Source organism: Sus scrofa, chromosome 6 (assembly GCF_000003025.6).
Source record: "Sus scrofa isolate TJ Tabasco breed Duroc chromosome 6, Sscrofa11.1, whole genome shotgun sequence".
NCBI classification, from domain to species: domain Eukaryota; kingdom Metazoa; phylum Chordata; class Mammalia; order Artiodactyla; family Suidae; genus Sus; species Sus scrofa.
In genome coordinates, this window is record NC_010448.4 from 99,892,336 (window position 1) to 99,911,119 (window position 18,784).

Sequence of the window (18,784 nt, forward strand, 5' to 3'; positions counted from 1 at the left end):
ACCAAAATTTGCCCTGCTGGCTGAAAAAAGATCTGACCTCTGGGATTTTCTATGAACCACAGCACAGGCAGGCTGTGGGCTGCCGAAGGATCTCAGAGGGTTTAAACCTGTTTCCCTGGGGTGCAGCGTGTTCTCAGCTTTTTGCCATGCATGTGTCATTAAAGAAAATATCATTCTCCTGTACTAATGAAGGTCGCTAATGATAAGGACTTTGGGAAATGCAAGGATAAATAAGAGTTCTTAACTGGGCCTAAGGTGAGGAGAGGGGAGCAGAGGTCATGGCCACTGGGTCACCTGCAGGAACTGACAGGGCTTCTCAGCCAGAGAAATACAGGAATGCCAAGGGGGCAAGAAGCAGCCCGGCCAGTGAGCGAGCAAAGAACGGCAGGCCTCCATCTGCTGGGGGACTTGGGGAACTGCCCAAATTAGAAAGTGACTTGGATTTACGCTGATTACAATTCTTATTAAAGATACATTAAAGGAGCTCCCTGGCAGCTCAGTGGATTGAGGATCTGGCCTTGTCTTTGTTAACAGCTCGGGTCACTGCTATAATGTGGTTTCAGTCCCTGGCCTGGGAACTTCCACATGCTGTGGGCGGGGCCAAAAAAACTGCATTCAATAAGAAAAGAAAATACCACCTCATTTCAGGGGTAAGAAAGGGTGACTGGCCTTACCAGTCACAACTCTATATTTTTGTTACCTAAAGGTTGAATTTAAACAGGTAACCCTCCATTTCTTTTATCAGTGTCAGGGCAGACAACCTAGGAACCTTTTTTTTTATAAAGACAAGCTCTCCATCAGTGGAGGCAGAACCCACTTCTACTGGTGAAGGGAGAAGGGTAGACCTTCAGCCTCTCGGGGCAGCGACGGATTCCAGTCACGGCCGGTGGGCAGATGGCCACTTCTGGCTCTTGGTCACATCTATCAAATCTTCTTGGGAAGCCTCCTTAAAGTCAGCCTGCAGGGGACTCCAAGCAAAGGAACTTTCTAAAGTACATCCCAGGCTTCAAACGCCACGCTAATGGGTAGGCAATTAGTAGATGAAATCCAGGCTTAGTGAGTCTCTGCCACTTCACGAATTTAATTTTTTCTTCCGTTCAATGCATTATTCTATCTAAAACTTGGCCTTTCTGTCAAATAAAGCATCACTTCCTTGTCCTTACGTTGTCCATGATGTTCTTTATCACTTAGGATGAAGAAACAGTGTCTGCCCATGGCAGGTGCTTCCTAAGTATTTACGGAAAAAGGAGAAAGTTTTCTAGCCGTGGAGCTAGAAAGGCCATCCATGTCTATCTTATTCCTCAAGCTTAAGTATTAACTATTTATCATAGCTGTAAAAATCTATAAAGACCACTAGATTCCCCGGTAACTCATTCCATAGCTATAGTCATGTGACACTCAGAAAATGTTTCTCCATCTTGCCTTTTATTTTTTACTTATTTTCTTTGTCTTTTTGTCTTTTTAGGGCCACACCTGTGGCATATGGAGGTTCCCAGTCTAGGGTTCTAATTGGAGCTGCAGCTGCCAGCTTATGCCACCACCACCACAGCAATGCGGGATCCGAGCTGCGTCTGCGACCTATACCATAGCTCATGGCAACGCTGGATCCTTAACCCACTGAGTGAGGCCAGGGATGGAACTCGAATCCTCATGGATATAAGTTGGGTCCATTAACCACAGAGTTATGATGGACACTCCTCCATCTTGCCTTTTAAATATCAGCAAATTCTGTTTGAACTCATGTCTTTGGAAATAAACATGTTATCTTACATAACGGGGCTATTGATAAGAGGTGTGTGGCTATAGATATCACCTACAGGACTTGTCATCACTTCATATGCGATTTCTATCAACCACAATTCCCAAGTCTCCTTGAACAATGCTCAGCCATCATCACTTCACTGTGTCCAAAATTATTTTATCACAACAATATGTATGACAGTTCCACAATTAAAAATCTCAGAAGCAGAACCACTGAATGAATTTATATCCATAATGAATTACTTTAAATAATTCACTATATCCAACCCTTAGTTGTCCAGAAAGCCTACACCCAAACAATTTCACATATAGGAACGTCAATCCCACTCTCACATTTTTCTAGAGCATGAGGTTTCATAAGCTCAACTGCATAGAATTAGTAATATTCACAGTTATACGGCTTCATGCAAATGTAACTGTGTGTGCATTATTTCATTAAAAGTGGGTATTTAATTAGTATAAAGAAAGAATACTTTTTAATAATAGGAGCAATTTACATTGTCTTTATTCAGAAAGAAGAAGTGAATTATAACACTCAAGACCATCTTTTTTCGAGTTCTGTGAAAAATGCCCTTGGTAATTTGATAGGAATTGCATTGAATCTGTATATTGCCTTAGGTAGTACAGTCATTTTGATAATATTAACTCTTCCAATCCACGAGCATGGTATATCTTGGCATCTATTTGTGGGTTAAAGGGTGGAAATCCTATGAAAATGGATTGTTATGATCGTCATACAACTACAGATGTGATAAATTCATTTAAGTAATAAAAAAAAGGGATATCTTTTTTCTTGCAATACAGGTGACCTTGAACAACACAGGGGTTGAGGCGCTGATCCATGCAGTCAAAAATCTGAGTATAAACTTAGAGTTGGCCATCTGTATACATGATTCAGTTTAGCACCCACAATTCAACCAGCTGTGGATCCTGTAGTACCGTAGTATTTATTATTGAAAAAGACTACATGTAAGTGGAACTGTGCAGTTCAAACCTCTCTTGTCCACGGGTCAACCGTCTATACAAAATCTTTCCCCCTTCTTTCTTTTCCTTCCAGATTCTTCCAAGCCATTAACTATCAGGCATTAAAGGAAGCATATCCCTTAAGATGGTCTAGGTCAGTGTTTCTCAAAGTATCTTCTAGGGACCCCTGAAATCTCCAAGGTCCTTCCAGGGAGTCCACCAGGTCAAAGCTCTTTTCCTGATAATCCTACAACGTTATTAGACTTTATTATTCCCATTTTGCTCTCAATTACTAACATGTGCAAAACACTGCTCTGATAGCGAATGGAACGCATGCTTAGGTGCTCTGTTTTCAAAAGCATTCAGTTTTAATTTCCAGTCCAGAAAGTATAAATAGAGACTATACTCACATGATCAAAAGCTCTTTGGATATTTAAAAAAAAATTAGAGATGTAAAAGGGTCCTAAGACCAAAAAGTTTGAGAGTCATTCAATAAACAACCCCAAAATCTCAGGGGCTTCACCCAGGAAGTTTTTCTCTCACTCAGGTAGATGTCCCCAGCAGTCAGCTGTGTGTGTGTGTGTGTGTGTGTGTTGAGAGCAGGGGGGAGCCATTTCTCCACTTTGTTACTCAGGCACCCAGGCTAAGAGCATCCCAATCACCAAGGCAGGAAAAAGGGACAAGAACATGGGAATCTCATTCTGGCTCCAGAAGCTCCTGCCTGGAAGGAACACACCCCAAGTGCACTCACATTTCACCAGCCACAGCAGGTGCGGTCACAGGTACATCAAAGGGGACAAAAGTGCACATGCTCCCATGTTTCTAGAACAGGAGAGCTGGAGGCAGTGACTCACCTCCACCCCCAATCACCCCAGGGATTTCCCTGTGGGTGGCTGTTCTCTTCCCAAAGTTATTCCTCCTTCTGAAGGTGCTTTCACCGAGTCTCAGAAACATTTCAGGACATGTGTTGTCAGACGCTATTTAAACTTGACATATACAGGTTCACATATTTAAACTGTTTTTTTTTTACATTTCAAACAATTGTGATCCATCAAATCTAAACAAAATAGATGATAAAGGCTTGTCAAAGCTCCTATATGGTGCTATTGTGCAAAACAGGTGTTCTGAAGACCTCTGTTTGACCAACATGGAAAACCAATTAGTTACAATAATTTGCGCCATTAACAAATGTCCGACACCTTTTTATAAGAGCAAGATTCAGATCAATTCAAATAAATTAGCATTCCTGTCTGAACAGACTCTTCCAGCCCAAGGAACAAATTCATGTGTCAATGGTGGGCTGACCCAGTGACCCACCCGCTGAAAAATACAAACTGTATCATTTTGTTTTCCAAATAACAAGCATTGATTACAGTGTTAGAAAGGTCACTTGTCATCAGCTCAGTCATTGACCTGCTGGCAAATTGCAGCCTGTCACTCCGCAGTCAGCCAGGGTATCAGGAGGAACTAAGGCACACGGTGCTACAGAGTACAATTGGGGAGGTGACACCATTTCCACAAGGTGTGTGTTTAACAGGACGAGTGTCACGGTCAACAGACATGGGAAGAGGAAGCAGCAGGAAAGGAGTGAGAGGGTTCATCGGGTCCCAAGATGATTCCCAGAATCCTCATTGGTTCCTATTTGCTTTCAAATTGCCTGGATTCGACTAGTCTAGGCCTCGCAAGTCTTATGCCAAGGAATTCAATATTTTGTTCTTTTTCTTTGGGTCACAGAAGAAAAGATGTTCCCTAGAAGGAGCCAGGAAAAATAAAATTAAGAAGCAGCTCTGTGTTAGAAAACCTGAAGCATTCAACTAACGACAGGTCATTGAAAAAAACAACTTTCGGGGGTGTCCTCTGTGGGGGCACCAATGTGTTTAAGTGCTAGCCCACACACCAGGGTAAAACTGGCTGCATATCCAGTTGGTTGGATTTGTCACCCACCTCTGAAAAGTGGTAGGAATGTCCAGCCACCAATTAATTAAACAGCTATATTTATTTCCCTCTCAACCACTTAAGCTTTTAAATATCACTTGAGGATATAATTTATCACAGTCTCCTAGAATAAAATATCAATCAGCTATGCATTAAAGGCCACGTATTTAAAATAATGACCTGCACAACCATTTCATGGAGTTTGCCAAGAAATTCTTTACAAATTTTTCTGTGTTCAGCCCAGTGTTGTGGACAGGATACAAATGAATGCAAGCATGCAGCCAAAACTAAAAAGTAATCATTCCGTATGCATCTTCTTATTAAATTCCAGCTAGCCACCAAAACATCTACCAAGAGGATCAGAGTCTTTATGCTTGATTCACCCACTGAGGCATAAGACCACAGCATGACGCACCTGTCCTATTTTAGAAAGTCCTAAAATTATAATGCTGAAGTGTGTTGCTTTACAGCAGCCCAGCAGCCCTGCTAAACCTCTCCAGTAAAGACCAAGGGATCATCCTGAGATGCTCAGGAGGGAACACGTGGGTCAAAAAGGGTTTGTAAATATAAACATTCTCAGAGTTCACGCTGTGGCACAGTGGGTTAAGGATCCGGCATTGTCACAGCTGTAGCAGAGGTCACAGCTGTGGCTTGGATTCAGTACCTGGCCCAGGAACTTCCATATGACTCAGGCGTGTCCAAAATAAAATAAATAGGAGTTCCATCATGGCGCAGTGGTTAACGAATCCGACTAGGAACCATGAGGTTGCGGGTTTGGTCCCTGCCCTTGCTCAGTGGGTTAACCATCCGGCGTGGCTGTGAGCTGTGGTGTAGGTTGCAGATGCGGCTCGGATCCCGCGTTGCTGTGGCTCTGGCGTAGGCCAGTGGCTACAGCTCCGATTGGACCCCTAGCCTAGGAACCTCCATATGCCGTGGGAGTGGCCCAAAGAAATAGCAAAAACAAACAAACAAACAAAAAAAACAAACAAAATAAAATAAATAAAATATAAATATTTTCGATGTGATTTGGCAGGATAGCTTTTTGCCTGAGGCACTGGTGGATAAGAATTGAATGGGCCATAAGCGAAGTTCCATGTGTCTTTTCCACATTGATAGACACATTTTGCTTAGTTTTAAAACTTCAGAGTTGAAAAAATAGCATAATAACTGCATATACATACTCCACTCAGACTTAACAATTGTTAATATCTCACCACATTTGTACTCTCTCTCTTTCTCTCTCTCTCTCTCACTCACACACACACTTATAACAGGAATTCCAGAACCAGTGAATATTCCTACGCTTTGTGATACTTAGTTACTAACCAAATGTCCTTACATCTTTTCCTGATACCCGATGAGAAATTCTTTATTCCCATCATGGTGCAGTGGTAACGAACCCCACTAGTATCCACGAATATGTGGATTCGGTCCCTGGCCTCGCTCAGTGGGTTAAGGATCTGGTGTTACCGTGAGCTGTGGTGAAGCTCGCAGATGTGGCTCAGATCCCACACTGCTGTGGCTGTGATGTAGGCCGGCGGTTGTAACTCTGATTCAACCCCTAGCCTGGGAGCTTCCATGTGCCATGGGTGAGGCCCTAAAAAGCCAAAAAAAAAAAAAAAAAAAGAAGAAGAAGAAGAAGAAAGAAAAAGAAATTCTTAATTTTCCTCTATGCAAACAGACTCAATTTCTCTCTTGCTCCTTTGATCAGAAATCCACCTCCTTGCTGTGTATCCCTCCCCAGCTCAGGAGGGCCTCTGGGAGTCTCTCCTCCAGCCTCGCCCCCACCTCAGACCCTGGCCTCAGGACAGGGCATTCCTCCCACCAGCCTGGCCCACCTGCTCTGACCTCACACCTCAGGCTCTCCAACCCTCTCAGGTGCCACCTCCTCCTGGAGGTCTTCCACTTGCCCTCACTCCCAACTTCTGCCTGGGGAGCAGCCTGCCCCCACCCCCAGGCACTGGCCCCCCCACCTCTAGTCTCCTGGAAGCCTGGACGCCCATCATCACTACAGCCCAGTGCCCAGAGTGCACACAGAACATCAGACAGCCGGGGCCACGGAGGGAAGTCTTCCATTTCCTTGGGGCCCCATGGCACAAAGACTAATCCAGGCTTAACTAGTTCTTCTTTAAATGTGCTCATCTCTTGCATTTCTTGGAGTACAGAAAGGCTCCAAGGCACTGAATGGGGAGCCTGCCCCTGTGATGGTCTGGCCTGATGCAGACTGGAGCCTGGGGGAGGGGTGTTACTGAGCCCTGGGACCACACGAATGGCCAAGGCCTTCCCTACACCTGCATCTGTGTGAAGATGGCTTCACGCCACCGTTAGCCTTCTGGGGGCCCAGCTGCTAACACATCAGTGGCCCACCTAAAACTTGTCCCTGACCCAAAGGCCCTGCCCTCCATCAAGAGAGCTGTGGGGAGCTCCTGCCGTGGCTCAGCAGGTTATGAACCTGCCTAGTATCCATGAGGATGCGGGTTCAATCCCTGGCCTTGCTCAGTGGGTTAAGGATCTGGTGTTGCTGTGAGCTGTGGGGTAGGTCACAGACAAGACATGGCTATGATCCCACATTGCTGTGGCTGTGGTGTAGGCCAGCAGCTATAGCTCCAATTTGACCCCTAGTCTGGGAACCTCCACATGCTGTGGGTGTGGCCTTAAAAAGCAAAAAATTAAAATAAAAAATTAATTCAAAAAAGAGAGAGAGGCTGTGGTCTGCTGGACCCAAATGACAAGTCTTCCCCTGGCCTCAGGCCCTCTGGTCATCAGCCCACCCTCGCCCATGGTCCCTTTGTAGCCCATTGTAGCTCAAAAGACTGCAAAACTCTCCCCAAGTGTCACATCAAAATCCACTGTCCCCTCGCCTCCTGACTTTCCTCACTGCAACAATGTGGCCGGGCGCAGCTCCAGGCCGCCTGCACGCAGAACACGCAACACATGGGAGCGGGCCAGCCCCTGGCTTGGAATTTCTCGGCCTGGCGATCACAATGGCCCTGTGGCCCCATGGCCCTGGACTCTGACCCTCACACATCTCACCCCCTGGCTCTGCTCGAAGATTTACAGCATCTGTCATGACTGGCCTGCCTGTTTACTCCATTACTTGGCTTCTCAGAACGCTGAGGATATCTTGTACTATTTCACAGGAAATTAAGCAAGAAACAAACCTATTTTAAAAACACATATTTATAAATACGGGCTCGCTGGTATACTTTTTAGCAAATATTTAAAAAATAGCTAGCTACTGTTCTTCCTTTTTGCCACAGTTTCCAATCAGCCAAGACAGGAATGTAGGACCAATCTAGAGGAGAATATCTACATTCAATGTCATAAACTACTGAAACACATGGTCATGCACAATACACTGGCCCCCTCGAAACACTTAACTATTAAAAAGCAAGATGCTTTGTAAAAAGGGAATGACTCCCCTGACCCTGCGCATTTGTGCATATCAAAATTGGGTCTTTGGAGTTCCTGTCGTGGCTCAGTGGTTAACGAATCCGACTAGGAACCATGAGGTTTCAGGTTCGATTCCCTGGCCTTGCTCAGTAGGTTAAGGATCTGGCATTGCCATGAGCTGTGGTGTAGGTCACAGACGCAGCTCGGATCCTGCATTGCTGTGGCTGTGGTGTAGGCCAGTGCCTAAAGCTCCGATTCGACCCTTAGCCTGGGAACCTCCATATGCCTCGGGAGCGGCCCTAGAAATGGCAAAAAGACAAAAAGACAAAAACAAAACCAAAAAACAAAAAACTGGGTCTTTAATGGAGAACAGACTTGTGGTTGCCAAGGGGGAGGGGAAGGGGGAGGGAGTGGGAGGGGCTGGGAATTTTGGGTTCATAGATGCAAACTCTTGCCTTTGGAATGGACAAGCAATGAGATCCTGCTATACAGCACTGGTCACTAATGATGGAGCATGATAATGTGAGAAAAAAAATGTATACATGTATGTGTGACTGGGTCACCTTGCTGTACAGGAGAAAATGCACAGAACACTGCAAACCAGCCATAATGGGAAAAATAAAAATCATTATTAAAAAAAAAAATGGGTCTTTGAAAACATTATGCCAAGTGAAATCAACCAGATGCAAGGCACCGATACGGAATGACACCACCTACATGAGGTACCCAGAGTGGATCCTCAAATTCAGAGATAGGAAGTAGGGTGGTGGCGGCCTGGGGCTGGGGGAGGAGGAGTGGGGAATTCGTGTTCCATGGGTGCAGAGTACCGGTTTGGGAAGATAAAAAGATTCTGGAGACGATGGAGGAGATGGTTGCACAGCAATGTGAACGTACTTAATGCCACAGAACCATACTCTTAAAAAGGGTAAAGGGTATGGGAGGTGTTTTCACCTCCGAGGGGAGCCCACTGTTGACATTCGAGTTAAAACGAGGCTGCCCAGGGGCCCCGGCTGTGTAACTAATACCTCCCCACAGACCACTGATCTCAAATGGGGTTTTGTGGTTATCACCTGAAGTTATTTTTCTAGATTGCGATGAACATAAACGCATTACTAGATATAAAGCAGATAACCAACAAGGACCTAATAATGTACAGCACAGGGAACTATACTCAATAGTTTGTAATAACCTATAAGGGAAGAAAATCTGAATAATTATATATATTTATTATTATAATATTTATAATATATAAAATACATAATTATATATAATTATAATATATATTATATATAATACAATGCATATATATATATACTCTATGTATATGAATCACTGTGCTGTCCACCTGAAACTAACACAATATTGTAAATCAACTATACGTCAATTAAAAATTTTAAAAATAGAAACAAGCAAGCAAAAATATAATATTTTTTCTAAATGTTGTAACTTAGAAACTGCTGGCAAGTCCAGTCCAGTTTTTTTCACTGCCTCTCATCACTCACTGTTTCAAAGCCACAGGAAACCCATTCCGAGCCTCACCTGGGTGACGTGAGTGAGATGCAGGGCGCATGCCCATCAAAGACCACCCCATACCTTGATGTCAGCTAGGCACCTCACTCTGGGATGCCCAAATGGGATACTCACAGACAAGGACACTTTTCCTTCCCTGAGTTCTGCCACTGGCAATATTCAGACGACTAAGATAAAACCAAATTCAATGACCCACCGCCCACATTTTTAAATGCTCCTTTCATTATAAAGTTATACTTAATCAAAAAGAAAATATGTAAAGCAGATGTGACCGGACAAATGCCCCTAAATCCTACCATCCTGACAAAAACAGCTCGTATTTTAATGGACTTCTTTCAACTTGCTTTTATAATCTATTTGAAGATTATATGAAGATCTATACCTTGTGTTTCTTATTTGGGATCACTTCGAAGAGAAAATTAAAAATCTCTAGGAACTGCCAGCTCCACAGAGAGTCCAAATTAAGCTAAGAGAGGAATTCATACCAGTTGCTCCTGAACGGACTTACGACTAATAAAAGGAGGACATTTCTTGGACGTGGTGCTGGGCCAGGTAGGTCGCTGAGATCCTGAAGTGTGTTATTTTGTCTCCCCTGGTCAACAACCCCAGGAGACAGGTTCTAAGCACCTTCCACAGCCTTGCCTTCGGGATCCTGCAGGACTGACACCCCACCCCATCCCCAGATCACCCAGCCCCTGCGTTTCCCTGCTCTCCCTTCTGGGAGGGTCACTCAGTCTCCAGGTGTCCCTGGACAGGATCCCATCTCTGCTCACAGAGCACCCCCCCTCGCCCCCGCAATGAGGGGCCATTCCTGTCTCCCACTCCCATCCCTCACTGAGCCCGGATCCTGGTTTAGTTTTTCTGCACAGCCCTCCGCCTTGCTCCCCATCAGTGGGTCTGTCTGCTTAAAAGCTGCCTGCCCGCCTCCCGGCATCTTAAGGTCAGCAAGAGCAGCCTCCACTATTGTAGCTCCAGCCTCGACAGCCAGGCCTCCGGCCATCACTCCACGAACACACATCCCTAACTAATCCTACATCCGTGAGACGGAGCATCTAAGTGCTGACGAGCCCACCAAGGTCCCTGGCTATGAAGCACAGAGCCAGAATCTGACCTGGGTGGGTGGGCAGCTGGTCCACAGTGAGAGTGAGAGAGAGCCTTCGTGTTTTTCCAGAAGAGTCAAACAGCTGCCAGCTGGGTGAAGGCTGTCCATCCCCGTCCCCAGATGCGCATGCTCCACTGGGAAGTTCCTCCCTGGCTCTTAGAGGGCTTTCCCCTCACCTGTGAGCCCTGGGAAGGTAGACCTTCTTTGAACACCCATGCCCTCAGGTGTAAAACAGATAATGCTGTCCAATCTCTCAGAGTCATGGTGAGGATGGACACACAGCAAAGAAGCAACTGTTGTCAATAGCCAGGAGTCACAGACTTGTGCAAAATGACTTTGGCTTTTAAGGGAGAAGGATCAGAGGGCACTGCGTCACCATGTGCCTGGGGTCGTGGTGATTTTTTTGTTGTTGTTCTTGTTTTTGCTTTTTGTGTGTTTTTAAGAAATGGCACATACAAGAAAGCGAAATTTGATGATATGGCATGCTAGACCAATGACTGAATTCCATATTACTTTTCAAAAGTCATTATTACTATTATCATTATTATTAGTCATTATTATTATTTTTATTATCATTATTATTATTCAGCCACAGCATACAGCCGCTTGACGTGGAATCTCAGTTCCCAGACCAGGGATTGAACCCCAGCTACAGCAGTAAGACCACTAGACCCCCAGGGAACTCCCCGGAAAGTCATTAATTAATAAGGGGACACGTGGTCTAATAGGATCTCATCTCTTGGCCATTCAAGAAGGGTCTCACCAGACTGAGAATGGAGGTGCATCACCGGGAGGGAGGGGGTCATTACCTGGTTCACACGGTGGTGAACCCCTAGCATCTCAAATGATGCCGAGCACATAGCAGGTGTGCAACAAATATTTGCTGAATGTTGACAGATTCAAAGAATGAATGGGATAATTAAACAACTGCGTGAACATTCTGTGCCAAAATATTACTCACTAGATACACACTGAAATTTAAGGAGGAAAAATGTCTTTTCAAGCCCAGAGTCTTCTGCTCTCCAACACTCAGTAAGCCCTGTATAAGCTCTGAGGTGTGAATAAATAGGGATGTCTTCCCAGGCAGGTGGAAAACATACCTGATGGATGTACCCCAAGAGGAAACTGTCATTCCTTTGACTGCCAATCCATCACCTTTCCCAAAATAAATATATGCAGCCATTGTTTTTTTCTATTTTCTGGGTCATCACATGAAGAGTGCACATTTTCCTACCTCCTGCATGACCCTCTCTCTGCTTTTCACGTGGGCACCCAATGACTCAATCCTTAGTCACAGCATCTCTGTGAAGATCAGCAACCCCCACCCTTCCCAGTTTGCATTACCTAAAACAGAGATGTGGAGGCCAAGTGAGGTTGCCCAGGATGCACACTATACAACCTAGAAAAGCATTATGAGTATCATGTTCTCCCATCACCAGGGTCCAGTCTACTTCATCATAGCCTTTTCAGGGGTATGATATCTTAAGGGGACCATGGGGAGGGTATAAAGAAATATCAGTTTTGGAATTCCCATTGTGGCGCAACAGAAACGAATCCGACTAGGAACCATGAGGTTGTGGGTATGATCCCTGGCCTTGCTCAGTGGGTTAAGGATCATTGCCATGAGCTGTGGTGTAGGTCGCAGAGGAGGCTCGGATCCCGAGTTGTGGCTGTGGCTGTGCAGCTATACTCTGATTCAACCCCTAGCCTGGGAACCTCTTACGCTGCGAGTGGGGCCCTAAAAAGCCAAAAAAACCCACAAAGAAATGTCAATTTTATTAATATAAAATGGCAATGGCTCTTAGCTAGCTTTACATTTTTAATACTTGGGATGAATTTATTATTTATTTTTTAATATAAAACAGAATCACGTTTTCTAACGTAAGACATGGAACAACACATTAATTACCCATTTCATAGAACCAGAACACTAGGGTCCAAACACTTCACACTTTTAACAACATTTAAACACACTGACCACTGTCAACCTGTACAGATGTTCTCGCATCATGCAACACTTCTGAATTAATGACTCTTAGAATACACAGATAATCAGATACACTGTACTGCAGTATGTAAAGTGACAGAATGCAAAAGCACTATCAAAATTTACCAGGTTGGGGAGTTCCCATCGTGGCTCTGTGGTTAACGAAGCCGACTAGGAACCATGAGGTGGCAGGTTCAATCCCTGGCCTCGCTCAGCGGGTTAAGGATCCAGCATTGCTGTGGCTGTGGTGTAGGCCAGCAGCTACCGCTCTGATTGGACCCCTAGCCTGGGAACCTCCATATGCCACAGGTGCGGCCCTAGAAAAAGACAAAAAAAAAAAATGTACCAGGTTGTTATTTGGTTACTTAATCAAATCTGTGCTCAGAGTATAATCCTTATGATAAAGCTTAAAAGAGTTGCCCTTTGCTAAAGGAAATTGATGGATGTGAAATGAAACACGTGCTTATTGATAAAAGGGAAAGCACGTATGATATGATTTCACCACCAGGAAAACCGTGTGGTTCAGAGCTGCAAAAACATTGTCTACCATAACATAGATGTTGGCTTGAAAGACAAAAAAAAAAAAAAATTTTAAATGGCCTTTGGTATTTATTTGCCCTAACTATGTATTTCCATGGTCAATGTCACAACTTCTGAGTAGTTATCAAGCCAGCTTGTATAAAGCTCCAGACTATATTTAATTTTTTAAAATGTGGCTAAAATTAACCTTGCACATGAAGATACAGAGAAACTCTGCACACTGATGCATCATTTTCAGAAAAGATGCCAAAAATGTAAAAATTTTAGAGTAAATTTAAACATCAGCGTAAAAATTTTAGCCCCTCATCAGACTTTTTAAATTTATCCTGATGGATTATTTGCTTATTAGAATCGTCTCACAAGAATGTCGGTACTGAACAATAAAGAAAATCACAGTATTTTCCAATAGATAGCCAATTTAATGGAAAGAAAGAGAAAATTTCTGATCATCATGTTTTTTGTTTTTTGTTTTTGTTTTTCCTTACTTATTTCAATAGCCCAGTACTTGGAAAATAAATAATCTGAAAGTGAAAGAAAATGTGAAATAATGTTTGTAAGCCAATAGTTGTAGTATGAATACAGAAAACCATTACAATATAAGCCAGGAGTCCAAAGCAACAATTATAGGCTGGTACCAAAATGGTCCGAGATAGAGGTCAGCAAAATTATTCTGGAAAGGTCCAAACAGGAGGCATATAGGCTTTGTGAACCCTACACCCTGTGTACCAACTACTCGGCCTCCTCAGCTCTGTCACTGCAGCTTGAAACCAGCCACAGACATTTAACAAATGAGCAGGGCTGTGTGCCAGCAAACTTTGCTTATGGGCACTAAAATTTGAATTTCATGTGTCACAAAATAGTATTATTATTTTGATTTTTCAAAACCATTTAAAAATGTGAAAACCATCCTGAGTTTACAAGCCATACAAAAACCAGCTGCTGGCTGGATATAGCCAAACGTTGGTCTAAGACATCATAGCAGAACCAGCTTGCACGTGCAAGACCAAATGCAAATACACACGCAAGAACAAATCCAACACTATTTCCAAGAAAGGTTTTAGAAAATTAACTCTTACAAGGCTATGGTCGGATCTGACCATAAGTAAGCAGGCCAGCCTTGGAATTTGTTTTTAAAGGGAAGAAATTATTCTATATGTATTCACGGAAAAGGAGAAAATCTTGAAACTAAAGCATATTTAAAACTCACAGCTATATATACATACTGGAAGCTCGGTATTCAAATCCATATCTTAGGATAGTGTATGCATGTCTATAAGATGGCACGGCCTGACTTCGAACAATGATATTTGTCGAGGATTTGACCTCTCACTTTGGGCAGGTAGGTCAGCCTGGCACAAGCCCATGTCCCATGTCGTCTCTAACTCACTGGGCTTACCGTGAGCAACCTGCTCTTAGAGCACGTCCAGTCTATACCACACTTCATTATGTGGGCTTGTAGATTGCTTGCTAATTGTATTTTTGTAACTCTCTTTCCCAAGTGGATAAGCTCCAAGGATGAAAGAATCACCTCACAATCCTTCACCTCTTGCAGTAACCATGACTGGCGCACACTAGGGCTCAAAGACGTTTTTGAATAACTCAGGTTTGTTCAACAAATAACAGGAAAAAATACAAGGACTCACAGTCCCATATCATGGCAAAATTTTTAATCTGATGGGATGACTATTAATTTTCAGCAGCTTTATATGGCCCCACGCCCACAGGCACTGTCAGAGGAGAGAAGAACTCACTGCTGGTCCTTCCCCGACTCCCTCCAGACCTGCTGACACCCAAACCACCCACAGGTCCCGGCCCTGACTGGCACCCTGCTTCAGATGGGTGTTGAGGATACACCTTGGGTAACCATCAGAAACCAGATGGAACTGACAAAAGTGTTAGAAGATGAACATTCAGCGATCGTGAGTTACAAAGGCCTCATCTTAATCACCAAGTATTCTATTACTCAACTGAGGTAGAACGAATTCAAGCAGAACATGTAAGAGCCCCCTGCTTCATTCTTCCAAAGGCAGAAGGGCATCAAAAGCCAAGTATTTGCCAAGCCACTTCCCCTGTGTTGCTTCAAATACTCAACTGATGCTTCCAGGGCCCATGTGGTCTTTTGATATGTATCAATGTTTTTGGAACAGCTTCTTCTAGAAACCACCCTTTCTATAAATAAAGCTGGACAACTTGTTCTGAGGTGGTATCATGAGACATCAGACAGAAGAAAAGGACAAGACGGTAACAAGAAGTGATTCCTCCCCCTCTTTTATGGAGGGAGGTGGGTCATCCTGGGACAGAAATAGAACCAGCAGAGGCTGAAGAAGTTACTGCATTATTGGGGCTCCTTTGTAAAAGACAATTTTTCCAAGTCCAGCTTCAATCAAAAGGACCACAAACATGAAATCAACTGGGGAAAATAACAAAATGTTCACCAAATTAGAAGATGATAAACAAAGAAAACCTAAGTGAACTCTTTTTTTTTTTTGCCTTTTTTTAGGGCTGCACCTGGGCATATGGAAGTTCCCAGGCTAGGGATAGAATAGGAGCCGCAGCTGCTAGCCTACATCACAACCACAGAAACACCAGAGCCAAGCCCCATCTGCAACCGACACCACAGGTCACAGTAAGGAGGGATCCTTAACCCACTGAGCAGGGCCAGGGATCGAACCCACATCCTCATGGATACTAGTCGGGTTCGTAACCTGCTGAGCCATGATGGGCACTCTCCTGAGTGCACCCTTGTGGAGAAACCTGAGTGCCCTCCCAGCCTCCCTGACACAGGCAGGATGCTTGGGGTGTGGGAGGTGGGGGGAGGGAGAGAGAGTGAGCAAGCAGGTGAGGGCCAGAGGCCTTTGGGGTGAGAAGTCTGCTCGGGAAAGGACAGCTCCACGCCAGGGGGGCTGCTGGACCCTCCTCTTCCCCTTCTCCCACCCCAACAATAAAGCAGGGCCGAAATTTGTAAAAGCAGCTAAAACACCACTATCTCAAACACAAGTAATATTCAGAAGCACATATGCACAAGAGAAAAAGAAAGAACAGGACTGTCAGCTGAGGGGGAGGGGAACCAGCAAGAGCCAGGTCTTGGAATCCGGTAAAGCCCCAGGGTTCGGGTGCCCAATGCTCCTTTCTGTGAAGTTTTAAGGAGTCAAACATGGGAAAGAGACAGCAAGAACTTGGTGGACATCATACCTGCTCAAGCTTCAGAACAACATAAAACCCTAGTTCATGTTTCAAAGCTATCTTTCCAAGATTACCTACTAAATATAAATACTATACTTTAGTAGGTATAAATACCTACTAAATATAAATAAATATAGATGCACTAATGAAAACCTTAATAGCCATGAAACAAATATAAAAACTGTACTTTATCTGAAATCCGAATCAGAATGACATGTCTTGCAGTGTGAATCCTGAATGGGGCACACTCATTACCCCATTTGTAAAGTGAATCTGTAAACCTAAAATTTTAAAGGGATGCCTGACCCCACCGTAGCCTAAAAATAGTGACTTAAAATGATCAAGCTCCAATCTGACCAGAGTTCCTGAGTACCATCTTCTCATTCTTCCCTCCAAATGAGAAGTAGAATTCTTGCTGGTGTTCAATGATCAAATGTTTCTCACTCATCAGAAATGGTACTAAGCGCTTCCACAGTGGACAAAAGTACCCACGCATGTGCACCATTTAATCAGAATTCTTTCAAGGTCACTGGCTTCCTCCCAGATTCCCAATTGCCAGAAGCATCCCCTCCCAAGGTCCCCTATCTGTGATGGAGACTGTTATTTGGATTCGCCAGCCAGAGTGCCCTCCACTAGACACATGTGCCAGAAGAGACATCAATCTATTTTCCATATCAGCTGTTCGGGAAAGGCTCACTTGGATAATGCCCATTAATCTAGCTCGGGTGTATCCAAAGATAAAGACAGTAAACTTTAATTACACTTTAAAGGGAGAGATACAAAGGGCAACTCTTTGTCATCCATCCTCTTCCACTATCCTCACTAGCTAATCAGCCTTCAACACCACACTCAAAGACCAACACCCTCACTCATTCAACCAATGCCCAGTGAACATTTACTGTGGTTAGGACTCTTGCGCATCTTTGATTTTAAAAAGAGAACTTAAAACTAAAAGCAAACCTGATGGCATCCATGGGTCAGAAGTTGGTTTGGTCAAGGTATTCACCTGCTCCCAATTGAAGTCATCATCTTCAGCCTGACTGTATCCACACACGCTATAAGGCTCATCAAAGAGGCAACCACCTAGAATGGAAAAGAAGGAAGAGTAACGTTAATAACAGCCAGACCTCTGGAAGAGGCTATGATGACTGCAGGGAACCATACACTTACTTAATGCTCAACTAAATCTGATTTGGCCTTTTTGCTCAGGAACGGTGGATCCCGACCCCACTGCATCCTTGCTAAGTGCTAGCCGCGTACTAGCCATGACTTATCGATACCGCCATATGATATTGTTTCTCCCCAAAGAAGCCAACATTTGCATAATCCAACTGAAAGTAAGACCTTGGCAAATGTATAACTCATATTTCCAGATGCATATTAATTTGGCATAATTGATCTTGGGTTCAAAACTTCAATAGAGCCATCCCAGATATTCAACGTGTTTTCAATAGAAAAAAATTAAAACTTGTCCCCAAAAACTAAAAGAAATATTCCCACCACAACACTGGCAAGATGGTAGAGGTCAAAACACAGTTGACACCATGGATGTAGCTTGCAAAATATTTTTCTAAGGATTACTCTGAATCTAACATAGAAACAGATTTTGCTTGAATATCTTGGAGATTGGAGGTCTCGAAATTAAACGAGATTATAAATTTGCCTACAGTCCACACAATTTTTAAAGACAAGAATAAATTCAAAACTGAACATGTGGTAAACATCTGCTTAATTTTGATGCTAAAAATGAAACTACTTAAAGAAACAAAGAATAAAAGAAAATGCTGTATATGCAAAGCAGGTCTGCTGTTTCAGCATCCTGGGGAACACTGACAATTTTAAGTCCCACCCCGCACCTTCTTAAATGTCTCCTGTTACTTTGAATTATTATGGTATCAAATCCTTCCCCCAGTGTTTCACATTGCTAAAGAGAAGGATTATATCCATCATCTTAATTATCGTGAAAATCCTACTACCCCTTATAGAATGCTATTAATTAGAATAATTTAAAAGATTAATTATAATCACTTGCCAATGACGAGAATTAAGGGTCTGGTCAAGAAAACACACGTAGGAATATAATGACACTCTGGCTGTACTGTATGCCCTGGCAGCAAGAAGATAAATAAAACAACAATAATAAAGCAATGGCACAAACTCAGAGGTAAAAGAGAAAGCAAGGGACACCTGCTCCAATTTCCATCCAAATGCTTACGTCACTTCTACAACCTTCTAGAAGCTTCTGAAGAGGTGAGGCACTCAGAACCTAGACAACCATCCCTATCATGTGAACAATTCCCCTTAAAAAGGCCCAAATGCTGCCTCTTGAAATTCATACCATTTATCTTAGCTCTACCCTGAGAAGGAGCAGTGAAACATCCCAGCTCTTA

General features: G+C 43.6%; 1 protein-coding gene across 13 annotated transcripts in view; it reads right to left on the reverse strand.

Moving 5' to 3' along the window:
• Positions 1 to 18,784, reverse strand: part of PTPRM (protein tyrosine phosphatase, receptor type M) — a 742,666-nt gene that overhangs the window by 542,035 nt on the left and 181,847 nt on the right. For all 13 annotated transcript variants that reach the window (XM_021097712.1, XM_021097707.1, XM_021097710.1 and 10 more), the window contains exon 2: positions 17,355 to 17,477. In XM_021097712.1, coding sequence (XP_020953371.1) covers positions 17,355 to 17,477 — 123 coding nt within the window. The remainder of the gene's footprint in view (positions 1 to 17,354; positions 17,478 to 18,784) is intronic.